This window comes from Leuresthes tenuis, unplaced genomic scaffold (genome assembly GCF_036924035.1).
Source record: "Leuresthes tenuis unplaced genomic scaffold, fLeuTen1.0.hap1 SCAF_1, whole genome shotgun sequence".
NCBI lineage: Eukaryota > Metazoa > Chordata > Actinopteri > Atheriniformes > Atherinopsidae > Leuresthes > Leuresthes tenuis.
In genome coordinates, this window is record NW_027325355.1 from 11357849 (window position 1) to 11384930 (window position 27082).

General features: G+C 41.5%; 2 protein-coding genes and 1 long non-coding RNA gene across 3 annotated transcripts; 2 read left to right on the top strand and 1 right to left on the bottom strand.

The window, feature by feature from the left end:
- Positions 1–1630: 1630 nt before the first annotated feature.
- Positions 1631–3495, top strand: LOC140292140 (tripartite motif-containing protein 16-like). The gene has a single exon (XM_072379466.1). It carries the CDS (start codon positions 1722–1724, stop codon positions 3393–3395), a length of 1674 nt encoding a protein of 557 aa, XP_072235567.1. The 5' UTR covers positions 1631–1721; the 3' UTR covers positions 3396–3495.
- Positions 3496–8862: 5367 nt separating this feature from the next.
- Positions 8863–14307, bottom strand: LOC140296637 (uncharacterized). Its single transcript, XM_072379735.1, has 5 exons — positions 14296–14307; positions 12144–12267; positions 11254–11361; positions 10568–10695; positions 8863–9978 (listed from the first exon to the last, which is right to left on the bottom strand). The coding sequence occupies exons 1-5, from the start codon at positions 14305–14307 to the stop codon at positions 8863–8865; spliced, it is 1488 nt and encodes a 495-aa protein (XP_072235836.1).
- Positions 14308–20885: 6578 nt separating this feature from the next.
- LOC140292627 (uncharacterized) lies at positions 20886–22356 on the top strand. The gene is made up of 3 exons (XR_011912580.1): positions 20886–21637; positions 21758–21873; positions 22089–22356. It is a non-coding gene; the product is annotated as an uncharacterized lncRNA (long non-coding RNA).
- The last annotated feature ends 4726 nt before the right edge of the window (positions 22357–27082 follow it).

A 27082-nucleotide genomic window follows, 5' to 3' on the forward strand; every position in this document is an offset into this window, starting at 1 on the left:
ATTAAAACAAGTGTTATGACAAATAGAAATCATCTCACAAAATAAGGTGAATGTGAACATCTGTTAGTTGGCTAAATTAAATATAAATATGAAAAAGGGTCTGTCTTTGTACAGTCTGTGTACAACAGACATAACTCAACACACCGTATGTTGGGCTGATCAGAGTTCATTCAAACAGCAGTTTGGCCTTTGTCATTAACCTCACAGCAACCTCAGTGGGGGTGGAGTGGCTAATCACAATACAATGGAGACAGTTAGCACCTTGAGAGGATTACACAATTTTTGCAGAGGGGAGGGGATCTTCGTACACGGCGAAGAAGCTCGTCAAATCGGCCCGTTGATATTCGAAAGTATCAAAAGTGCACTTGTTCAGGTCCCTCAGTGGGTGAACCAGTGTTGTAAATTCACTCGTTCCCAGCCTTGACCAGTTTAGTGGTCGTACAGACCACCTCCGCAAACGTCTTTTCTGTCGCCTGCGCTTCAACATTTGCGATACAAGCATTTGTTATTCAGTATTGATGAGCTCCAACTACAAATACAGCTGCTCCACCTCTATTGCCGTAGTTTACTGTTGTTAACTGTGACCGGAAGAAAAAGCAAGGATTCGGCTATAACCCCTGAAACCACACAAACACAGCCACACACAGCATGGTGAATTGCAGAGAAACACGGTCCCTCAATGCAGAACTTTGAATGCTCAATGACGGCGTCACACCCAATACTGTCGACGTGACGCAGAAACATAAAGTACATGAAGTGTTATCTGAGCAACACAGAAATCTCTGATCACACTAATCTGCTCAGCTGGGTATTCTCACTTCTGAACAGATGTTTGCTGTGAAGCATTTTGTTGTTTCCTGCCAACTGAAAAAGGCTGGAAAAGAAGTCATTCTGCTGTTTTATGCTGTTTGTGTTTTCAGTGTGGACAAGAGTGGACAAAACACCACAGGAACTCCATCTTAAGATGCAGCTTCTTTTCTACACAGAGACAAAGAGGCAAAGAGGGTTTCTATCAGGCTCAGCCTGAAGACACCAGTCAGCATACAGAGCTCGATAGATAGATTATGATCAAACATGTCTGATGCAGTCTTAAGAAACCTTTAATCGGTAATATCTACATGTGAGTTAAGAGCTAATATTGGACTCTTCTCTGGACTCTGTTCCAGCCAGACAGGAGTACAGAAAGCTTGCAGGTTAGGGGTCAGCTTTAGTTTTCAGGCAGCTCAACTCTGCAGGTTTTTACCTCTTCTGAAGTCCAACAGCCGTATGAGAGCTCATGTTTCATGTCACGCACTTGAATGCATCAGTCAGAAGATTCAGGAGAGAATTTCAGCAGAAGATCATGATTTATGAATTTCAAGCTGCTGCAGAGCGGAAAATGCTGATCTGATAGATTCAGAGAAACCAATTTTCTTCATGTTGAACTTTCAGTGGAAGGTTAATGAATTTATCTTTCCTTTCAACAGAGAACAAATAAGAATTCAACAACCCCTTGAACAATCCTGCCTGGATTGAGGTGAAACCAGCACTGTTCTCTTGTTCCCTCCCCAAACTGATCTAAAGGTGGGAGGATGTGTGAAACCATTGTGTGATAGTAGAGGAGCTCTTAAGTGAAGATCAGCTGATCAGCTGCAACAAAAGGAGGTGGAATTAGTTTTGTATCACAGCACAGACGGTGTTTCTGCTCTGAGAGTCACACACTGCTCTGCCAAACGGAGGAAATGGCTCAGAAAAGTGTTAAACTGGACCTGGAAACCTTCTCTTGTTCGATCTGTCTGGATCTACTGAAGGATCCGGTGACTATTCCCTGTGGACACAGCTACTGCATGAACTGTATTAAAGGCTACTGGAATGGAAAGAATAAGAAGGGAATTCACAGATGCCCTCAATGCAGGAAAACTTTCACACCGAGGCCTGTCCTGGAGAAAAGCACCATGTTAGCTGATTTAGTGAAGCAGCTGAAGAAGACTGGACTCCAAGCTGCTCCTGCTGATCTCTGCCATGCTGGACCTGAAGATGTGGCCTGTGATTTCTGCTCTGGAAGAAAACTGAAAGCCATCAAGTCCTGTTTATTCTGTCTGGCCTCTTACTGTGAGAAACACCTTCAGCCTCATTATGATGTGACTCCATTCAAGAAACACAAGCTGGTGGAGCCCTCCAAGAGCCTCCAGGAGAACATCTGCTGTCGTCATGATGAGGTGATGAAGATGTTCTGCCGTACTGATCAGAAGTCTATCTGTTATCTCTGCCCTGTGGATGATCATAAAGGCCACGACACAGTGTCAGCTGCAGCAGAAAGGACTGAGAGGCAGAGAGAGCTGGAGGGGAGTCGACAACAAATCCAGCAGAGAATCCAAGACAGAGAGAAAGATGTGAAGCTGCTTCAACAGGAGGTGGAGGCCATCAATCAGTCTGCTGATAAAACAGTGGAGGACAGTGAGAACATCTTCACCGAGCTGATCCGTCTCATCCTCAAAAGAAGCTCTGATGTGAAGCAGCAGCTCAGATCCCAGCAGCAAACTGAAGTGAGTCGAGTCAAAGAGCTTCAGGAGAAGCTGGAGCAGGAGATCACTGAGCTGAAGAGGAAAGATGCTGAGCTGAAGCAGCTCTCACACACAGAGGATCACAACCAGTTTCTACACAACTACCCCTCACTGTCAGCACTCAGTGAGTCCACACACTCATCCAGCATCAATACCCGTCCTCTGAGGTACTTTGAGGATGTGACAGCAGCTGCGTCAGAGCTCAGAGAGAAACTACAGGACATTCTGAGAGAGAAATGGACAAACAGCTCACTGACAGTCACTGAAGTGGATGTTTTACTGCCAGAACCAGAACCAGAGCCAAAGAGCAGAGCTGCCTTCTTAAAATATTCATGTGACGTCACACTGGATCCAAACACAGCAAACACATATCTGTTAGTGTCAGAGGGGAACAGAAAAGTGACAGTAATGAGACAACCTCAGTCTTATTCTGCTCATCCAGACAGATTCACGGAATGGTGTCAGGTCCTGAGCAGAGAGAGTCTGACTGGACGCTGTTACTGGGAGGTGGAGAGGAGAGGGGGAGGAGCTGATGTAGCAGTCGCATACAAGAACATCAGCAGAACAGGGAATGAATGTGGATTTGGACGTAATGACAAATCTTGGGCATTAAAATGTTCCCAAAACAGTTTTGAATTTTGCTCCAACAAGATGAAAGCCTCCATCTCAGGTCCTCAGTCCTCCAGAGTAGGAGTGTACCTGGATCACAGAGCAGGTATTCTGTCCTTCTACAGCGTCTCTGAAGCCATGACTCTCCTCCACAGAGTCCAGACCACATTCACTCAGCCGCTCTATGCTGGAGTTAGGATTGGATGGACTGGAGCCACAGCTGAGCTGTGTGAAGTGAAATAAAGGTATTCAGTCAGTTTGTTGCTGAGAGTTCATTGCTGTGATGTCTCTGCGCTGCTGTTCTGTTGTTTATTTGCTGCTTTTTCCTGTTTGTGCAGCCATGGAGGATATCGCTGCTAATGCTGAGTTTTATTCACAGAAAGATTTCTCCACATGAAAATCTAAACTTCTCTGAGCTCTGAATGTTAGTTGAATCCTTGTGTTGATGTGTTTGTATGTTGTTGTTTCTCTTCCACTTCATGGAGCCAAACAGAGAAATCAGCAGACCTTCCTTTATCACAGATTCTTTTCACATCTCATCACTTTGTAAATGTGAAAATAATTCTGCAGTTAAACTTACTTTGATCTGTTTCAGAGATCAAATGTTGCTGCTGCTTTGAAAACTCTCAGTAATGATCTACTTGGTAACCCAGAAACTAAATGTTCTGATTCTGGATGTTTTTCTGGAAATAATAAATTGTGGATTCATCCTGATCATGAATTGTGTTTCTGTGAAAATGGGAGTGAGGCTGTCACACCACCAGCATCCCTCATGGTGGCAACACACGGCGGCAACAAGTAACTGCTTTGTTTCAGAGATATTTGTTGAAAGCCATCTGTGGCTGGAAGAGTTGCTTTGGTTCAGGATCATATTCTGGGTTTCACCTGTTTGCTCACAAACGCTTCAAACTTGTTTCTGAACGTGTTCTGAGATGTTGGAAGAAACTCAGAAAACAAAAAGAACGACATGAAACCTCAAAGTGATTCAAATCAAAGCTAAATGTAACAATATTATATGATGTCAGTCATTACAGGAGATGTCATTTGTTCTCAGAGACAAGAAGTGGACGAAGAATTCTTGGACATAAGTTACAGAATCAGAACCACAGAGATTTTGTTTCATGTAAAAACTGTAGATTTACTTTTGATTTTACTCAAATTACAAAAACATTCATATGAAAACATACTTTAATATAAAAGATAGAATAAATGAGGCAGAATGGCACACTTTGGAATAACGTGTTATGGAATGATTAAAGGTGATGTGTGTGATCTTACATCATATTCTATGATCTGATTCTGTTCTTTCTGATGTTTTTTAGTATTAGTCTGAATGTGCTGAAGTTATCAGATGAATGTAGTGGACTAAAAGGTACAACAGAGTCTCTGAATGTGGTGGAGCACAAATAGAAAGTAGCACAAGCTAAAAATACTGAAAACATTGTAATTATGTTCAGTATATTTAGTCACTTTCTGCTGCTGTCAGCGATGGACTTTTCAAAGAAATCTGACTCAGCTCTGATCATTAATGAGAATATGATGAAGAAAGGATGATTTCATCCAAATGAATGAAAAGATTTTGTGGTGGGGCTGAGAACTGTTTAACTCTCATTGTTCTGTTCCACGTATTGTTTTTGGATCGTCACAGGTACGAGTTTGGGTGGAGCGGGTCAGAGTAAAGTGGAGTTTCCAGCAGACTCCTCAGTTTCAGTCGGGTTTGGAGACCACAGATGGAGAGGTGACTGCGCTGTTTGGTCTGCCACTTATTGATAAAGTTAAAGTTCACAAAAAAAGAAACAATAACAGGAAGAAGTTCCCTGAAAGCAGCATCAGTGTTACAGGTTGTGAGTCCTGTGAACAAACTGACACAGTGTGATATTACAGATGTTTAAATCTCTTTTCTCATGTCGTCCTGCAGGTTCACAGCTGAAATCTGAAAACTAACACAAGAGGATGCCTTCATCCTGCTCACAGGGATGTAGAGGAGGTTTAAGCTCCTGCTCTGTTCATTCAGACTGAACTCTGCCTGTGTTCTGCTGACTTTGACTCAGAACATCTTAGCTGATTTTAAGTCGTAATACAGAAATATTACCTAAAGTCTCTTTTAACTATATATAGCTTATAGGCCTCATTGAAATGAGTTTAAACAATTAATTTAAATAAACCCAAGAACACCCTCAGACAGATACTGGTTCATTCAAAGGATTAAACACCCAAACACAAACTGGGTGGTGTTGTGTATGCAGTGCAGACCTCTTTATAGGAGAGACCAAACAACAGCTCCACAAGCGCATGGCACAACATAGGAGAGCCACCTCTTCAGGTCAAACTCAGCAGTGCACCTACATCTCAAGAAGAAGGGACACTCTTTTGAGGACAGTAATGTCCACATTCTGGACAGAGAAGAGATGGTTTGAGAGAGGAGTCAAGGAAGCCATGATCATTGGAATCACACAGTCTTAAAGTGGAGCTTCTTCTTCTTCTGTTTCTATGCAGCTGAGCACTCACATCATGATGATGTAATGAAATAAATTTAATTTCACATCCAACAAGGTTTAAAGTTAATATTTATCAGCTTTGATGCTGCTTCCACATCTCTTATTGTCTTTAATGCAGCTTCAGCTGTTATTTGATGTCTTTTGTTGAAACATCTAATCACCCTGTGACACATACGGAAGTTGATCAGCTTCAGCTGACAAGACACCTCAGTTTCTTTTTGGCTCTCAGTCTCCATGTTGCTGATCCTGGATCTTCTGAGATGTTCCAGGTCATTGTTGGCTTTGATCCTCATACATTTGCTTTTGCATTTGACACAGCCTATATCATGCCAACGTTCATTTGGGGCTGCGGTTTTTCGTTTAGTTTCAGACTTGTTCTTGGATTCAAATGTTGATGAGTTTCTGTGACAGATAGGCTCCAGTCCCCCTGAAACCATGTAAATCAAATGGAAGGAAGGATAGTTTTCCATTTAATGTAAAGTTATCCTGAAGAGAATAAATATGACCACAGAACCATGAGCACCAGCCTCCCCAAGGGGTGTGTTCTCTCCCAGGTGCTCCTCTCCACATACACAACTGCATAAGCCTCGAGAAGCACCTGGTATTCCCAGGCAGTCTCCCATCCAAGTACTAACCAGGCCCAACCCTGCTTTGCTTCCAAGAACACGCCTGATCTTGGAAGCTAAGCAGTTCTTGGAAGTTCCACTCCATTATGGAGATGAGGAAGCAGATGACGTCATAAGATGCAGCTAGACTTCACATCAAACTTAAATGATATATTGCTTCTACAGATGTTGTCTGTTTGTGAATCTTAACTTAAAAAAAAACCAAACATGTTCAGTACAACAGAATAAAACATGTTTCTACTTTCAAACGGATTGCATATTGCTATGTCCATCAACTCATAATTGATGTCATGTTTGTCTTGAATGGTGGGAGATCTGTCCACAGTAAAACAATCCTAACAAATTGGCTCTCTATGCGGCTACTGTTACACACAAAGGAGGCGGGTAAGAAACTGCGTTACTGCCCGTAATTTGCTCAGCAGCATTTAGAACTGAATTATAGTAAGTAGACCTGTCATTTGTGGGCCAAATATGTATCACATAGGAAATACAGCACAGATGTTTGATCAGGTTATTTATCCTGAAAAGTCTTCCTGTATATCAAATACTGAGTTGATATGTTGAGAAAAGTCAGACGTTTGACTTCACTGTCAACTAGTTGCAGTGTGGCCACCCTCCCACTCAAAATGCTAAAGAGGACTATAGAGCCAGACTGGAGCGTGATTCAGGCACCAACGACCCTGCAGTTGTGTGGAGTCCCCTCAGAACCATCACAAACTACAAAGGTAGAAGCCCTTTGGTCGCCCCCTCCCCCGGACTAGCTGACAATCTCAACGTTTTCTACACCAGGTTACAGAGACTACCTGCTGTTCCATTGTGCCCCCCATCTCACAGGCCCACTCGTTACCCCCCCCCCCCCCCCCCCTTAACTCACTCACCGCCACCCACCCCTCATCTCCCCCTTTCCCACACACACATTTCCCCCTCCTCCACAGTCTCCTGCCCCCTCACGTTCACAGCTAAAGATGTTATCAAGGTCTTCACTCAGCTGAAGCTCAGGAAAGCCACAGGACCTGATGGCGTCTCCTCAGCAACAGTGAAGCAGTGAGCTGCCCTGCTGTCACCAGTGTTTTCAGACATCTCCAACCAGTGCATCTCTGAATGTCATGTGCCATCCTGTTTCAAAACAACCACCATCATCCCAGTTCCAAAGAAGGACAGGATAATGTGCCTAAATGACTACAGATCTGTCGGTCTGACTTCTGAGGTCAAGAGCTTCAACTTTCTGATGTGTCATAAGGTGATCAAATGTTTCAAGAAAAGACCCCCCCCATCCCCACCTAGAGGAAACACTGTACAGGGAACAACTCCAAACCTTCTTCAGACTGCGTTAAAGATTTCAGGTTCTTTGGATAAGATCAAATTGGTCAACTTTCTCTCATAATCAAGCACATTCTCTTGAAAAATATTTCTGCAGCAAGAACATGAAAAGCATGAGAAATGTTCACATCTGACCTTTAATAAAATACAGACGTATGCAAAGCTGGACTTCACATGAAACTGAAATGATATATTGCTTCTACAGATGTTGTATGTTTACGTAAATATCCACAGCTGGTGCAAAGCTGCTTCTTTTTAATCTTCATTTTACACAAAACATATATGTTCAGTATAACAGAATAAAACATGTTTCTACTTTCAAACAGATTGCATATCTGTTCTTCAACTCACAATTGATGCCATGTTTCTCTTTAACAGTGGGAGATCTGTCCACAGTTAAAACAATCTCAACAAAAAATAAAGCACTTTCAATCGTTCTTCAAACATGTGCTACCCACAGAACATTCAGAGCAAAGGTCCTGACAAGAGAAGGTGGTAATCCACTCCAATTTTTAATTTGAACAAATGAAAGGCTTCTGATTGGTAGTGCCTGTTGCTGCTCCCAGGTGAATGTTTTCTCATCTTGTTGATTTAAACTAGTGGTTCAACGGATCGTCATTGATTCGCGATCTGCAGATTGATTTATGAAAAAAAAAAAAAAGTTCATGCGCATGTTCAGTCCACTCACAGCGTGGCGAGCGGAGGAACGGAGGCGCTTGAACGCCCCACGTCATTTAAGTCCCCTGTATGGGGAAAAGAGGTTAGTGGATAAAACCATTACGGTGTGTAGGCACTGTGGCACAAGAAAGTCAAATAATAGTGGAAACACATAAAGCATGGCCACATATTTGAAGCAACATCACCCCAGTGTTTCACTGACAGGAGTGAAAACGGAGGCTGCTCAACAACGGCATATCACCGCGGCAATTATGCAGTCCCTTGTTGCACAATCCAACCGGGTTAAAGCCATCGCAAACGGTATGGGTGTGTTTATAGGAAGGAAATATGCCTTTTTATGTTGCACTTTAAGTTGTTTTCCATTAATTATGTTAAAAAGAAGATATTATGCCATGTGTACATTAAGATGCTTTTATATATTTCAATTTAATTATTTAAAAGTGTTAATAAACAAAAAGATTAAACTTATGTTTATTTGTCTCGTCCTTTTTTTTTTTTTTGCAGATACAAAAAATTATCCGATCCATGACTCTGATCCGCAAACCGTGAGATTTTTGATCCGTTGCACCCCTAATTTAAACCAATCATTTATCTGCAGCGACTACTCTGGTGTCTCTTCAGACTAGATAATTGAGTGAAAGCTGCTCCACACTGACCACAGCTGTAAGGTTTTTCTCCTGTGTGAATACGTTGGTGTCTCTTTAGACTAGATAATTGAGTGAAAGCTGCCCCACACTGACCACAGCTGTATGGTTTCTCTCCTGTGTGAATACGTTGGTGTGTCTTTAGATCAGATAATTGAGTGAAAGCTGCCCCACACTGAGCACAGCTGTAAGGTTTCTCTCCTGTGTGAATATGTTGGTGTGTCTTAAGACGGGAAAATGTAGTGAAAGCTGCTCCACACTGACCACAGCTGTAAGGTTTCTCTCCTGTGTGAATACGTTGGTGTGTCTTCAGATTAGATAATTGAGTGAAAGCTGTCCCACACAGACCACAGCTGTAAGGTTTCTCTCCTGTGTGAATATGTTGATGTGTCTTAAGATGGGAAGATGTAGTGAAAGCTGCTCCACACTGACCACAGCTGTAAGGTTTCTCTCCTGTGTGAATATGTTGGTGTGTCTTAAGACGGGAAAATGTAGTGAAAGCTGCTCCACACTGACCACAGCTATAAGGTTTCTCTCCTGTGTGAATACGTTGGTGTGTCTTCAGATTAGATAATTGAGTGAAAGCTGTCCCACACTGACCACAGCTATAAGGTTTCTCTCCTGTGTGAATACGTCGATGTGTCTTAAGATGGGAAGCTGTAGCGAAAGCTGCCCCACACTGACCACAGCTATAAGGTTTCTCTCCTGTGTGAATACGTTGATGTGTCTTTAGATCAGATAATTGAGTGAAAGCTGCCCCACACTGACCACAGCTGTAAGGTTTCTCTCCTGTGTGAATACGTTGGTGTGTCTTAAGACGGGAAAATGTAGTGAAAGTTGCTCCACACTGACCACAGCTGTAAGGTTTCTCTCCTGTGTGAATACGTTGGTGTGTCTTCAGATTAGATAATTGAGTGAAAGCTGCCCCACACTGACCACAGCTGTAAGGTTTCTCTCCAGTATGAAGCCTCTGATGATACCTCAGCTGTGACGATCTTTTGAAAACTTTCCCACAGTGCTTACAGCAGTGCCATCTTGATCCCTCTTTGGCTATAAGTTTCTGCAATGACAGACAGGAAGAAGAATGAGATTTTTTTTCAAAGCCAAAGTCAGCTTCATTGTCAATTGTGTAATTCATAGACATATTTACAACACAGTAAAATAAAATAAAACTAAACAGTCTTAATATAAGAAAATATTAAAAGAAGTATAAGGATAAAAAGTATCAAATATATGCTAGTACGTTCAAAAAAGTAGCAAAAACAATAAGCTATAAGCATAAAATGTAAGTACAAATAACAGACCATGTATGCAGTAATAAGGTAGAGTGCTGTGCAATGTAAAAAATATTAAGTAGTATGTAACATGAAGTTCACACAAAAGATTTCTCTAAGCTATCCTACACTAACCAACATATTCTAACTAGACCTTGACAGACAGAGCTGCACACGTTCAGGGTTTTTTGCTTTTTTACTAATTATATTTTGTCATGATGAACTTCTGAAAAGGAACTTGTGGTAGAACATTTCTAAATGATAGAAGGAAGTACAGGCTTGTCCAAGTTGTTCACTTAAACATCATGTAGAGGTTGGGCTGAAAAAGGTTGATGACCACTGGTTTAAATCAGGAGATCCCAACCAGTCGATTGCGTTCAGAGGCGGAGTGGCCATCGGGACGACCGGGAGATTTCCCGGTTGGCCAATGAGCTCAAGAGAACCAGCCTGCAGACTGTCCTGCGCAGCCGGGTGAAGTTCATGAGCGGCACATTGAGTTAAAACTGTTGTCAATCAAGCCTGTTCCCGTGAATAAGATTTCCGACAGCTATGGAAGTAGTCCCGATTAACTTCCAACCAATATATATATCTATATATATCTATACACACATACATACACACACACACACATATATATATATATATATATACCCATATATATCTATCTATACACACACACATATATATATACATGAATGAGATGAATGAGCGGCTGTCTGAGAGAAAGCGGGCAAGGTTGAAGTAGCGGATGTTCATACGGTAGAAGAGGAATCGGAATTGCGTGTTAGTTTTGCTCTGTATTACACCTGATGGAGGGAAATAAAAGAAAGGAGAAAGGAGGGCCCGAATAGGCCAGAATGAAGAAGAAGCGGATGCTGGAGGAGAGTGCATCAAAATGGTAAAAAATTATGGATTTATTCCGAAACAACCAGGCGTCAATTAGTGATGCAGGTGAGTTGACAGGACACATTGTTGCAAATTACCATAACATTTGAGCTGAGTTCCTCAGTGGGGGCGGTGTCGTCATATCACGGTGGCTACGGCCGCATGCAAGTCCTTACATTTTGTTTGCGTAGTTGATATATGGGAGGTGGAGGGGATGGGTTTGGCCAGTTGTGGGCCGGTGCAGTCAGAATTGTCCTGGTGGATTTTTGTGTCCCAGTCTGCTCCTGATCGCAGTGGAAGGTCGAAAATTGACAGCTGTCAACAGTAGCAAGCAGCTAGCGATCAGAGCAGTTACGCACTCCTAAACATTAACACGGCTGAGGGGAAACCGAGACCAAGACCTACCATTTTCAGGGTAAGGCCGCAACTATTGCGTCAGTCACGTCCTTGCTAAACACAAGAAGCCATTCAAAGGCGGCGAAATTGTGAAGGAAGTCTTTCTCGAGGCAGCGGTATGGGCTGCACCAGTGGGTTCACTGCACTGTGCAAAGAAAGTGAATCTTCCTCGGATATCTTGAATGATCATTGTATAATTCACCAGAAAGCGTTGTGTGGAAAGATCTTAAATATGAAAGACGTGATGAATATTGCAATGACGATTTTGTGTTCAGTTTGGGCGAGGAGTCTGCAGAGAAGGCTTTTCCGTGCTCACTTAGAGGAGAATGATGCTGAGCACACAGACCTGCTGCTTCACACGGATGTGAGGTGGTTAAGCAGAGGGAAAGTTTTACCAGATTTATGGAGCTGTTCCCTGAAATCAAGAACTTCCTGAAGCTTTCAAAACATGTGGATTACCATACAAAGCCAGAGTGGCTTTTAGATGCATCTTTCCTCACTGAAAGTGAACAAGTTTAAAAGCAGGCTGCAGAGTGGTAACCTGCACAACTTCCCTCACATGCAAGTAGAAGTATAACGTTACGGTAAAGGTGTGACACAGCTTGACAGTGCACATTATCAGTAGCATGTTCACAGCATCTTGTAAGAGTTTGAGAGGCGTTTTACTGACTTTGTATCCATCGAGCCGTCAGCCAGCAGTTATCCATTACAGTACAGGTATCGGTGTTGATGACAATGCCGTCAAAGTCAAATAACTTTTTGACCTGGAAAGCTCTGCTTTTGAGGATGAGATTCTGACATTGTAAAATGACATTGAGATCAACCTGGAGAGCATGTAGTGTTCTGGAAACTACTGGTGGAGGAGAAGTATCCCAGTCTCAGAAGATGTGCCTTGAACCTGACAGCTCTTTTTGGATCAACTTATTTGTGCGAGTCTGTGTGTGTTTGAGAGGGTTTTTGATGTGATGTGTAGTGGTTGTGTGACAACAAGAAAAAATGTTGTGTGGTTAGTTACTGCAGGTTGGAAATGATGGGTGTGGGTTTGCGATATTGACACTGGACTGGTAGATCTCGGGAGGTTACAGAACTTGAAAAGTAGATCTTAGGTCAAAAAAGGTTGGGCACCCCTGGTTTAAATGAATAAAAGTAACACTGGTAACAGTGACACTTTTTCCACATTTGAAGTAAAAGCAGAACAAACGGACGATACAGAGAGCATCGACACTCGTCCTTCTGTCTTTAATGTCCTCCACACTGACCTGAAGCCCGGTGGAACCAGAGGATGAACCAGCTCTGTTCTTTGAGGAGGGGTTTGGATCCTGGTTCTGCTGCTCCATTCTGGTCCTGGTCCTCCGACTGATGGACTCTGTCTGAAACTGTCAGTACAAACAATAAGATCCAGCTGTGGAGTGCAAACCACACTAAGGACTCACTAAGGTCACAGTTCAAAATATTCAAAATTCTGTTAAATTCAGAATAGAATTTAAGATTCTTCTCCTCACATATAAAGCTCTTAATGATTGAACTCCATCATATCTTAAAGATCTCATTGTAAGATATTTTCCAAAGAGAGCACTTCGCTCCCAAACTGCAGGTTTACTTGTTGTTCCCAGAGTTTCTAAAAGTAGAATGGGAGACAGAACCTTCAGTTATCAGGCCCCTCTCTTATGGAATAAGCTGCCAGTAAATGTCCGGGAAGCAGACACCCTTTCCACTGTTAAGATTAGGCTTAAAACTTTCCTTTTTGATAAAGCTTATAGTTAGGGATGGCTCAGGTGATCCTGAAACATCCCATAGTTAAGCTGCTATAGGCCCAGACTGCTGGGGGACCTCATCTGTCACACCTTTCTTCTTTCAAACCCCAGCAAGTCGAGGCAGATGGCCTCACTTTCTGAGTCTGGTTCTGCCAGAAGTTTCTTCCTGTTAAAAGGGAGTCGTGTCTCTCAGGACGGGAGATTGGACCGAAGACAAGTTTCGGTGCAATCTGTTGGTTTCCTTAGCTAGGTTGTTGTTTTTTAATTAATTAATTGGATTTCATTGGATTACGATATCAATGAATTTAACTCCAATCGGCTTGAATTAGACTATATTAAGTGCCTTGAGATAAAATTTGTTGTAATTTAGCGCTATATAAATAAAACTGAATTTAACTCGTGAGAGTCGTGTTTGTTTCCGTCTCCATAGCGTTAGCGGCGCACCAGAGAAATGTATAATCTAATTCTTTTTCAGAGCGAGAAATACAATGTGTGGGGGAGTGCGTGACTAAAGACCGATAAACGTGAATGTCACGCTCAATTAGAGTTGTCACGATACCAAAATAAGTAACCAAGATACTCTACCAGACAAAGTCTCACGGTTCCGGGTATTATCGCGATACTGCAGCCTTCTTTTTTAATTATTATTATTTTTATGAACTTCAATGTATTTGTACAAGTTATAAATACTTATTAATTACGTATGTTGTTATGTGTATGATAAACATAATACTAATATAAATAATCAACATAGGATAACAAATCCTTTTAAAAACATTTATTTGACAATAATGATGCTTCTCCACCATAATAAAACAGAGGACAAAATACAACAAACATTGTAAAATGATTCCCTTTTTATGTATTTTCTAGGTGCTTTGACATCTTTTAACTCTTCATTGTTCAGCCTGTACACGCAGAATATAGCCTAATATTAGCCAATTAGAAAATAAACAGTGCATACCAACCTGGTATTGACATAAAACTGGGTGACGACACTGCAGGTGTTTTATGAGGTTAGATGTGTTGCCTCCTTTGGCTCCTATAGCTTGGTGGCAGCGCCTGCACAGTAATGGCCATCGTCTATTTACTTTACCGTGTGTGCCTTGTTTAAACCCAAAATAGCTCCAAATGTGGCTTTAGGAGTTTGTTTTTAGTGGTGCCACAAGCACGCTGCGCCAGACTTACTGCTCGGTTTTTATGTATGTATGCTCGGTGTGTGTGTGTGTGTGTGTGTGTGTGTCTTGTCTCGTGTCGGTGACCGCAGTGCGCGCGTAGGGGCGAGACAGAAATTTTGTTTTGAAGCGAATTTCTATCGAAGCGGAGCTGTCTACATGGAGTTCGTTCCAGCCGTCAGAAACACAGGAACAGCCAATCAGCGAACAGATGGGCGGACCCAGCGTGCGGAAACAGCCGAACTGCTCTCGGTGAGAAGATGAACGTATTCCATGCCAGAAATAAGGTCTAGGTTTAAAAATACTGGAGTTCCCCTTTAAGTCCCACTTTAAGATTTAAGCATGAGATGTGGCATGTGTACATTAAACACATCAGGTCACATGTTTTCGCTCCACAGTTTTATCAATAAGCCAAATGATATCCAGATCAGCCTGGAAATAACTATTTTAGATTTTACATTGATCATCAAACTTTTTAAATCATAAAAAATTTCTGCAAAACTACAGAAATAAGTTTAGAAAACTGCAGCTTTAGTGGAAAATGTGACAAGATGGTCAAAACTGTCCATAAAGATAAGAAAAGAGGAAGAAAAAGTCTGTTTCACACACAGCTAAAATGATAAAGCTCCATTTTACTTGTCCATCTGGCCGGCTTATTGAAATCTATAGCTCAAGTGTTTCTGGTATTGTGCACTGCTTTGAGCAGTGCACAATGCAGAGCATTAGCATTAGCAGGACATGCTAAGTGTGAATAGCAGCCAGGTTATTTGAACTTTTTTACTCTCTGGTGAATGTTCTGACTGCCCGTGTCCAGCTGCAGGAATCAAACCAATGACACAAAGCACTTTGAAGACATTTCTGCAAATGTTTGACCGCTACATGTATTCTTTTCTGGACTCACCTGCATGCAGCTTCCTGTAGTGATGTTACGAAATGTGCTGAGGCTTCGAAGCGTGTGGAATAATGGAGGAGACGGCTTACTTCATTTAGGGGAGGAGCCGAAAATGATGACGTCAGGAGCCTCGCTACCTGGCCGTACCACGTGACTGCTTAAGGAAGCGGTTCAGATTTTGCCGAGAGTACTGACAGGCATATAAAACCCTCAGTCTCCATTTAAAATGTGTTTTTTCGATGAAGAAGTCAGTTCAGGGTTTGGATAGAGTTTGGATACTAGAGTTTGAATAGCGTTAATATAGTTTGGAGATAGTTTGTGGAGTTAAGTGAGAGAGAGAGATAGTTTTGAGATTGAGCAGAGTGAGGAGAGAACGATATGCAAGAGGATGGAGCCAGCTTGGAAGAGGAGGATTTCAGCCTGAATGTGTCCATGTCACCCTCTCTGTACGCCTGCTCTTTCCGGCGCCTGAGCTCTCTGAGCTGCTTGGAGAACCAGGGCTTTTGGTTATTGTGCCTTGTGATGGTTTTGGTTGGGAGGCAGACCTGCTCACAGAAGCTGATGCAGGAACATACAGTATCAGAAAAGCTGCCGTTGTCATCCTCAGGGCCCCTCAGTGACTCCCAGTCAGTAGACTCCATGCAGTCCTGAAGCATGTCCCTTGCCTCTGGAGTCCACCTCCTTACTGTAGTCCTGGATGGTTTGGCCCTTCTCAGTTGCTGCCTGTATGTGGGGACCATCTGTATGATGCAGTGGTCGGAGTGTCCAAGGGCAGCGGGGGGGATGGAGCGGTATGAGGGTTTTATGGTGGAGTAGAAGTGGTCCAGTGTGTTGCTGTCCTGCATGGCGCATGTCACCAGCTGTTTGGAGCTCGTCAGTTCCTGGGAGAGGTTACATGAGTTGAAATCTCTCAACACAATAACTACTGAGTTTGGCCGAGAGGTTTCCACAGTGGAGAAAAGAGCAGCTGAATCTTTGGTGAACGTGTTCACAGATGTACTTAAATCACTTTTCTGATCACGTTAAGACCAGATGTGAACAGCTCCAGGGCGCCGTTAGAACCACTGTGTGTCATTCATTACTGTAAAAACTGTGCATCATCCTTTCCTCTTTCTTTATTCCAAGATCTTCTTCTCCACTTCAGCTTTTGGCTAAATCTAAACACAGCTCACATGTGTTTGGACATTAATAACATAGATCACAGTGACATATGCAACACTTCAGATAAGCAGCTGCCCCAGTATAATTACAGATGCTTAAAATCATTGTTATTTTGTAATATTCTTTCATGAACTGTGAGAAGCATTACACAGAGGGTTCATCTCCAAAGCAGGAGTTTTGCTCTGTCTGCAGCCTTTTTATTCTAATGTCAATGACCAGTTCAGCAGGTGTGTCCCTCAGAGGAGCTGGAGGCAGCTGTTCAGGGCTACTTTTTTAGAAGAAGGTTTACTGATTGGAAAGGGGGCTCCTCACGGTGACACTTTGTGGGTAAGAGCCTGAATAAGGGCAACTTCTTCTTCTTGGTTCTTGAAGACGTTTCATCTCTCATCTGAAAGGATTATTCAGCTTTAAACTAGTCGGTGGGAGTATGGACTTCTAAGCATCAGAGTGGTCTTTTACACCAACACGTTGTGCTACATTCAGTTCTTCACTGGCGAGGTTTCAATCTGAAGTTCCCTTAGATCAAAAATGTCCACAACCACACAGATGCAAACAAAAACGTATTCAGACAGAAATATTAACCACTGTAATGAGGTGTAGACTTATTTACTGACCTCCTTGCTTTGTTCACAGAAAGTTTCAAGAGTTGTTTTCTCTCTCATGATCTAACTTTTCTCCGTCTGTGATATTGGCTTTTTTAGCGTGAGGTAAAAAGGATCCACAGGAGTCTGGAGGATGGACACAAATACAGGGAAATGAGAGGTATGCCTGACTGCACTGGGATGTTGTTTCCTCACCTGTGAGTCACTTTGGATCAAAGCATCTGCTAAATGACTAAATGGAAATGACATGAATGTCCATGATGACTGTACAGAAACATTCCAACAGAACTGTGTATATGAGCTATCTTTGTAGAAACTGGATGTTTCAGGCTGTTAGTCTCAGTTGTTTCCCAGATATTTGCCACATAGCTCGCTGTGAAAGCTGCCTTATACTTAACATGTAGAGATATAAAACTGTGGAGCTGATGGATCTAAAAGTGACATGAAATCACTTAAAGATGATTGTTATTTCAGTGTCAGGGGAAGGAAATCACATCACTATCAGCACATAATGGATGTCCTTGTGTAAATGCTTTGAGAAACGTGTTGAGCATCATGCCCTCACTGTGCATGTGTTCTGTTTCTGAGCTGTAATGTGGTACAAATACTTCACATGAATTTAGGAAGTTTTCCTGCTCCTGTCTCAGTCTCAGTGCACTCTGGATTCATCCTCTGGGAAGCAGAAACATCCACAGGAAACTGATGAACATCTGTCCAACAAAATCAGCGTCCTGATAAGCTGCTGCTAGAAGGACAAAATCCTGACCTGAGATCAGTCCAAGATCTGTCTTTTAAAATGGAATAAAGTGAAATGATGAGGTGAAATCTGCTGAAAGCTGTGAAACAACAAGTGCTGCTGGAAGTGTTTTCATGAAGAGCTCATTAAACTTTTTAAAGGAGGAATGGACTTTATTCCAGCAGCAGCACAAAGCAGCAGATTCATATTTATCTGGACATTTGAATGAAAACATTCAGTATTAAATTAATGTCTTTAAAATGTCTTGCTTTTATTTATGGTGAATTGAAGTTTCATTTGGATCATTTTCCAGAACAAATCTTTGAAATGTTCACAGTTTTTATCTTTGAACCTTCAGAAAACTTCTCTTGATAAGAAGAAAAAGTTTAATAAAAGTTTAAATAAATGAAGACAACAGTGAGGAAGAAACTCCCTCAGCTCAGTATGTTTGTGACTCTGTCTGAGATGGAGGTGAAATATGTGAACCTGGGCTGTGGTTTACTGCTCTCTCCCAGCCGTTCTGTTTATTCACAGCTGAGAAATCATCTTTCTGAGGATGACCATAACCTTTATAAACATCACTACTATCTTTATTAATATCCAGAATCACTGTGAATGTTTCTGCTTCTTTCTTCTGGTACCAGTATATCCAGTTTTCATCACACTGGTCAGTTCCACAGCTGAAGGAGACACTGAAGGTGAATGTTGTCAGAACAGCTTTTCAACAACAAGCTGAAGATGTGGCTGTTGTGCTGCTTTTGATTCACAGTCAGTGTAGACAATATGGAAAGTAGAGCTCAGGAGGTGCAGCATAGAGATGACACTGAAATGCTTTTGTATTCAGAGCTTTTATTGATTGTTTAAGGGTGACAGCTTCATGACACTTTCTCCAGTCTGACCCTCACTTGGAACACAATCAAACATACTGGGACATGTGGGAAAGGATCACAGTGTTCATACTGTACATATCTGAGAACATCCACAGGAAGACACTTTATCATTTACATGCTGATTCTGTCATTTTAACATCTTTCAAAGTCAGATTTGTACTAGAAATGATGTGATACACTGTATGTTGACACGTAGAAATAATCCCATTCTGCTTGTAAGCTCTGAATAGAAACAACCATAACTACACTGTTATTACTGTATTATGTTGATGCACGAAAACAGCTGAATGATTGTGCTGGAAACACTGAGAACAGCCGGAAGATGTGGCTGTTGTGTTACTTTTGCTTCACAGTCAGTGTAGACAACATACAAAGCAGCTTCAAAGATACTTCCAGGTGAGGCGTGAAGAAAGCAGCTGTGAGCACCGTAACATACAATAAATACATTATTACTGACCTGGACACTGATACATTCAGATTCAGTTATCACATATATATAAAGGATCTGCAGGTCACTGCTTCTGTTTTTATTTACATTTCACACAGCATTCATACAATCCATGTTCCCCACCATTGCCTGGGCTCTATGAACATGTGCTGCATATTATTTACAGTTAAGATCATAAAGCTGAAAAAGAGAGCAGAACAGCACACGTGATGACTGGTGACTGAGAACAGAGCACCATCGCTGCTGACATCACAAGAAGTGATGTCATCACTCATTATGACCTCACAGTTCTGCATGTGTTGCACCCTCAAAATGAACAGCCAAAAACCACGTCCATCTTTGTTTTTGCAACTTTTTAATCCATCCAAACGGTCCACGGTTCAACACAAGCATACGTTTTTTTTAACATGAGCTCACACCAACCCACTTTACTCGTCCTCTTAAAGAGACAGTACCCCCCTTCCAAAGGATCAACACAAACACTGTCAATCCTCAACATACGCAGAAATCCAACCCTGAAACAATAACCACCATATGAATTAACTGCAACACATACAAAGCAAACCATCTCCACACTCCAATCATAACACATGGAAATCACTGTTCCAGTGCGCCACAGTTACTTTAGTTTGTTCAAAAGTAAAATCTTCTCTTCCTTCTTTAAAGAGATTTAAATCGTTTTGAACACATTCTTACCTTTCAACCCTGATGCAACGTCTGACCTGCATCAACATTTTCAATTTTGATGTCATGTTTCTGATTTCTTCAGAAAGTGAGAATTAAAACATCAGTTTCATGTTGATCAAAAAACCCTCTGCTTTCAGAAGCCTTGTTTTAGAGAGTCCCAAAACAGAAAAAAGTAGCCTTGACGTCATTGTTTCGTCATCTTGGTCGTGTCTATCTCTTTATGCATTTCAGGCCTGTAAAATGCATGCCTGTAAAGCTTTGTAATCTTCCTTCTCATGACACTGAAAAGACATTCAGGCATTGAGAATATCAAGTGATGAAGAGCTTTTCTTCCAGTAAAATCATCTTAAACTGCGCAGCAGTTCAGGTACATAACCATATTTGTCATTTCAAAGTTCAGGCAGCCAGTCCAGCACCCGTACCCTCTTCTTCCTCAGCCAGGCCTTTGGAATGTGTCAGAATGTGGTTTTCCATGGTCTGCTTGAACAATGCTTGGACGTCCCTGGAAAAGATGTGGCCTTGAAGGCAGCATATGTTGCTGTAAAATCTCAGTGAGCTTTTCTGCATTAATGCTGCCATCACAGAAGTGGAAATGAGCTTTGCCGAGGGCCCTGATCCAACCCCATACCATCACAGAGCCTGGCTGCAGGGACTGGTTGCTGACAGCAGGCTGGATGCTGCTTTTGCTCTTTGCTCCATTTCTTCCAACAAAGATCTGGAATACTGATGGGTCTGACCACAGTACACGTTTCCACAGTGTGATGGTCCATCCCAGATGCCTCCGAGCCCAGAGAAGTGGACGCCGCCTCTTTTCTGAGGCTTCTATTCTGCACAGTAAAGCTTGTGAATGGAACTCTGTATTGTAGTGCTTGACAAAAGTTTCCACAGTAATCCCTTGTCCATGTGCTTCTATCAGCTGTTGATGAATGACGGTTCTTGATGCAACGCCGTCTGAGGGGTCAGAGGTCACGGGTGTCAAGCTTAGGGTTGCTCCCTTGTCCTTTACACTGAAACTCCTCCAGATTCCTTGAATGCTTTAATGATATTCTGCTCTTTAGAGGCAGAAATATGCAGATCCCTTCCAGTCTTTCTCTGAGGAACATTGTTTTTAATCACATTTGAGGACAAACTTTAGCTCCTCTGAACATCTTTTGTGCCAAATCATAATAACTATCATCTGATGTCTAATTTTCTTTATTACTAACCCACATCACAATTTTTTAAAAACATTTTTCAGACCTGAAACGCAACTAATAAAGTTGAAAAAAACATTTAATATCTTGAGTTTATACCTGCTGGATTTATTCTGGAAGAAAACGTCCTGCCAAAAAAGATGCTCCAGAATGGAAATATTAGAAGTAGATAGATTTATAGTTCCTCATGTAGGATAACAGTCATAAGTCTTTTAAGGTTTTATCATTTGTTATCATTCAGTTTTATTTACATACCATCAAATCGCAACAAATGTTATCTCGAGGCATTTCAACTACAGTCCATTTTAAACTAATTGTAATCCAATTCATTGTAATAAGATTCCAATTAAATCACATTCATTAAAATCCAAGTTGGTCTAATCCGTATAATTTCAGTCAGTTTAAAAAGGCTGTCATTTGATTTTGACATGTTAGATTTAATAATTAATCAATTTCTCCGCCCATTTCGTGAGTGTCAGCCCTGTCGGGACGGCTGGATTCTTTACCAGGAAAAGTGCTACCTGTTTTATGATGAACCCCCAAGTTGGAAGACATGGCCACAAAGTCGAACTTATTGCAAAGACAAAGCTGCAGATCTGGTTGTTATTGATAATCTGCAAGAACAGGTGAGCTATAAAGAGCATAAATGGCATTTTCCAAATTTCCATTTTCTTTTAAATTATTATAACTGATGCCTTTACTAAAGTGTGAATGATTCCGATGATCCGCCATGTCATGACTTCCAGGAATTTGTCAGTAAAAACATCCGGTATTACCAGAGCCCTAACCATGGATACTGGATTGGGTTAAAAGAAACTGACAACACCTGGTTCTGGATTGATGGACGCAACGACACTCTTGGGTAAGTAAAAATAAATATTGACCACGACTACGGCCCGGTGCTGAGACAGAAAAAGAAAGGATTTAGTTTTAATGCAAATTCAAAGTATAAACTATTGTTTCACCAGGATTTGATGTCAGCTGTTTGTTTCTTGCAACACTGAACTTGTTTGATTTAATTAAGTGCATTAGCTGTACTATGAATGCTATTAATATTGCTCATGTTTACATTTTAAGGTACTGGGTGGAGCAGGAGATCGGTCAATCAGGTCCATATGCACTGGTTATCCCTAAAAGGAACGCAACACAGAGCTGGGACACATCTGATCATAAATTTCAACTCAAATTCATCTGTGAGATGGAAGCTTTGATCAGGTCAAATTAGTGAACACTGTGTCCGACTTTGTCCTCTTTGTGTCGCATGCATAGCTGCAGACTTGCTTCATCACTTTTGAATAAGAAAATCCAAACATATGTTGATGTATCTGCTAATGCTCTTTAGACAGTTTGTGTCCAAATTTGTAAGAATGAATTTTATCACTTTAATGTGTCTTTTTAAAGACTGAATAATATTGTTCTGAATAATGGGACAATAATGAGGAACTTACTTCGACTTCTTCTGATTATAGATTGTATGGTAATTCATTCACATATGAGGGGTGGGTGTAAAAATGGAACTGATGTAAACTGTAACTGAGGCGTGATGTTTTTAAGTCAGTTAATGAAAATAGTTGTGATGTATTTGCCATTTTTTTCAGGGAAATATCCTCGATTGGAAGATAATCGTCATGAAAACGCTTGCAAACTTGTAAAGGCATTGTTAAACTGTTTGTATTGATTAGCAGAGCGCTTTGGATTGTATGATTAAAATTGTGAATTGATTTGATAAACTTGATTGACATTTTATTTTATATTTTTTTGCACCAGCCTTCAGACGTTTAAATGTCGAGTTACATCGGCAGAGGAAGAGATTTGCCTGACTTTTTAGAAGATGCAAGATAAATAATGGCTCTGCGCTGTACACCAGTTCATGTTGTGATCTGTCTTTGAAGTGAAATGCCTTCTTAACTTCATGAGTTGCTTCAGCTCATGTGGGTAAATGGACTTGTATCGTGCTTTTCTTGTCTAACTGACCACTCAAAGTGCTTCTAACACTACATGCACTCACGCTCATACAGCACATCTTAAGTCTACACATAACTACATGCATTCCAACACTGGGTAAGTCCATTCATACACTGATGGATACATTGGGGATTCAGTGTCTGGAAGCTGGAGTTGAACCACTGACCTCCTGATTGCTGATTCCACCTGAGCTACAGCCACGCCAGGTGATAAACAATCTCTGTGTTAAAGCCGGGGGAATAATCATACTAAGCATCCTCTGAAGACATCATGCTCTGCTACACCCAGTTGCTTTGGTTTCCTCTGGTTCTTCCTGTAATTGCATTGCATTCATGTGAAAAAGAAAACGCGTCCTCTTTCATTTTAAAAAATCTGGACGTTCTTGCTTCACGAACTGTGCAGCAGAACATCAGGACTTTTCTAGGATGGTTGTTAGATACAGATGGTGGGTGTGGTGCATCCACAAATCACCCACTGCAACAGTCGTTGCTCAGGAGAAGGAAACAAAAATGAATGAAGTAAACGCACTTGTACTAAACTAATAGTGATCAGTCTACCTGACGGTGCATTCATAGAAGTGTAAGATGATAGCAACCATGACATATTTGGAGAAAGCATTACCTGAACAGGGACTGGAACCCTGGACCCTCAGATTAAAAGTCTGGTGCTCTACCGACTCCGCTAAAGCTGGGAAACAATAGTCTGTATAAGGGGGGGAAGAAGGGGGAAGGGGGAAGGGGAAAAGTGAAGGAAAAGAGGACTTTTTGAGAATATGAGGGAAAAAATGGAATGAACTTGTAGTTATTTGTGTCTCTGCTGTCCATTTCAAGTAAAAGCACACATTCTGGTTTATTCATTTGAGAAATCTAAGCAAACATGACACTTTGCTGTGGAATAGTATAGGAGGCTCTTAATCCAAAGGTCACCGGTTCGATTCCACCATTGAAAGATGACACAAACGTTTAGCAAGTGTTATCAAATGTACTTTTATGGTCATTTTTAAATTTCTGAATTAAGTGCTGCAACAATGTAATCTTCTTCTCTGAATGAGTTTGCATGTTTGCAGAAAAAACTGAAGACACTCACTGAAATGTAACAAATTTATTACTAATTTCACACACACAAACACTCAGAAACATGTGTGAAATTAAACCTGAAGTAATAAAAACAGGAATAAATTAAACAATTAAAAATAGAAAAAAATAAATGGGACAGTATATCTTCCCATAATACTACCATTTTCTTTTATGCACGGCAGGTGACACTGACAGCATTTGTTTTTTTCCACCGTGCGGGCGTAAGCTCTCCGGGTTAGTGGAGGTGAGGGCAGGGAATCAGATGGCACAATCTGTTTGTTTCCATTTGGGATGACAAACACAACTGGCTCAATGAATGGACTGGGGTTTAAAAGTACAGGAGATGGAGATGGAGGAAGAGACAGAGGAGAAACGATCTGCAGAAACTTCTTGGGACTGCAGCCAGGTGGTGATACTTTTCTTTTGGTGGGGCTTGTGATGCGGTTGGATAAATCAGACGTCTGAGGGAATAAAGGCACAGTTCACAATATAGGATAACCATAGATGATAGTGAATTAATCTATCTATCATTATGGGTATAGCAGTCAATAAAACCAGATCATTTCAACATGAAATGAATGAAATGCATGAAAGTGCCACTATAGTTACTGCTACATGAAAACAATAACAATGTACATTTTTTAAAATCAAAGTCAACCTATGTATCATTCTCTTTACATTACCTTAGATGAATGCTTATCAGCCAAACTTAAGTTTGGCTTCAGCATGGCACCATGACAGCCACCAAACCGTGGCTTTGTAAACTGACAAAAAGAAAAACATAACCTTAACTGGGGCTTTGTACATTTTATACAGTTGAGTATATTAATAATATTAATATAGATATCAGCATAAGTAAATCCTCATTACTTACTGATACCAAAGTCACAATGGGTCTTCTCGGTTCATCACCAGCTAAGGAGACGTCCTTTGGTGGTGGTGAATCTGCAGGTGAGGGCCCTGGCTGCTCTGCCACCAGCACGTCATAAATGTATGAGAGCCTTCTGATACCTTCTTTGCATGCAAACCGCAGTTACAGCTCTGTGCACCTCCAAACAGTGACATTTGTCCCCTCATCTGCATTGGGCATTTCTCAATCTGTATTAATGTTTGACAGCAAATAAGAAGGTGTTCCCTTTAAATATGTCACAGCTTTACATTTAATATGATACACATATCACTCTGTGCAGGTTTACCTTTCAGATACAGATCATGCCACTTTTTCTGCCGAGGTAAACACCCGAGGCAGCAAATTTTCGCAGGCGGGATATCCACTCCTCCTCTCCCATGGCCCTGTGTTGTTTTTTTTTTGTTTGGAAGCCATCTGCCATTAACAGAGAAAGAATATCTATACCAAACAGCTAATATTTGTACATCACAGAAATATGACCAATGTGCACTATTTTTAACTTATTAAAATATATATATTCATGCACACACATAAGTTCTTACTTGCATACAATCACACAAACACACAGCTAATTATTAACTAATAGCAGTAGCCTACATATTACACATATATTACAACAGAAGTGAATACTACATAGATTTCATTCATACCCTAGCTTGTTATCAGCTAATACTAGTAGCAGCAATGCATATTTAAGAATTTTGTGACAACAGAAGTTAATATGTCGTACTGATTAGCAGTACAATATAGAGCAGTACAATAGCATTAGCATGTTTGACAAAAAAATCGCCACGTAGAAAAAACGATATATTTACCTTCTGTAGTTAAAGTCACCTGAAGTCCTGCTGGGCTGAATTATGGAGAAGTGCCATCGTGATTGGCTATCAGCACATATGGAAATGGGGCAACGTGATTGGCTGTTGGGCTGAATTATGGAGAAGTGCCATCGTGATTGGCTATTACCAAAAATGGAAACGGGGCAACGTGATTGGCTGTTGGGCTGAATTATGGAGAAGTGCCATCGTGATTGGCTATCACCAAAAATGGAAATGGGGCAACGTGATTCCAAGCTCTGAATGTGACAGATCACAGTTTAAGTGACACTTTTTATAAAAACACACAACCCAACTGGTTTACTGGCTGATACAAATGTTAAAGCTTAAACCTAACAGTGTGTAGTTTGGCCTTCAGTTTCTAATTCAAGCATCTTTGGGACCTGAGACACCAAACAGTCGTCCATCAGACACGTTTGGAGCTCCAATGAGCGTCTCTCGCTCTTGTGTTTTTGGTGCTTGATCCCAGTTACCATTGTTGGACTCCAGCGGACTTCAGTACGATTCAACTGTCAGAAACGTTGTCTTGGCTTTTTGGTGAAGAGTCCTCTCACATTGGCTGGAGTTGTCGTATTGTAGGCAGTAAGTACCGAGGATTCTGGGAGTAGAAGTAATAAAACGGGGGCGGCAGGTTCTGAAAGTTAAACTCTGTATCCAGTCTCCATTAATGTTTTTATTTTAAAGTGTTAAGTTGAATGAACCCAGCAAGCTCGGTTACATTGGTGGCAGAGCTGATGTTTTTATATGTTTAGACTTTTGCCGGTCCATGGAAGTTAGCTTGCTGTGTGAGTTAGCGCGAGGCTAAGTTAGCATCACGCGGCGTGGAGACATGACCCTGTCAAGTTCAGTTGGTCTCTGTTTGGTGGATCTACCCGCTCCTTTTGCTGGTGACGGAAGCCAGAGTTTCCTTGGCTGGAGGGACGGGAGATGGCGGCGACTACTACGGTGAGCTCACGAGGATTCCTCCAACCTGTTTGAGCAAGTCTGCGTTTTTGCTGGTCGTGGAGGCATTTCCCGACTATGGAGATTTGGCACAAAGAGAGGAGAAGTTTCGACGCTTCTTCGCTGGTCTGGGTCCTGCTCTGAAAGCTAAGTTCCTTGAACATTGTGCCACTAATCCGGCGGCCGAGGCAGTTGCACCTGTGGTGGAAGGAGGTGCCAAGCCAGGTCGTCCCAGATGACTTCTGGTGCTATTCATCAGATTCAGGAAGAGGTGTCGTCAAGGAGATTTCCAGGGGCAGGAGTCCCAGCCCAGGGTGAAGAATGGAGTCACAAAAGTTAAACTCT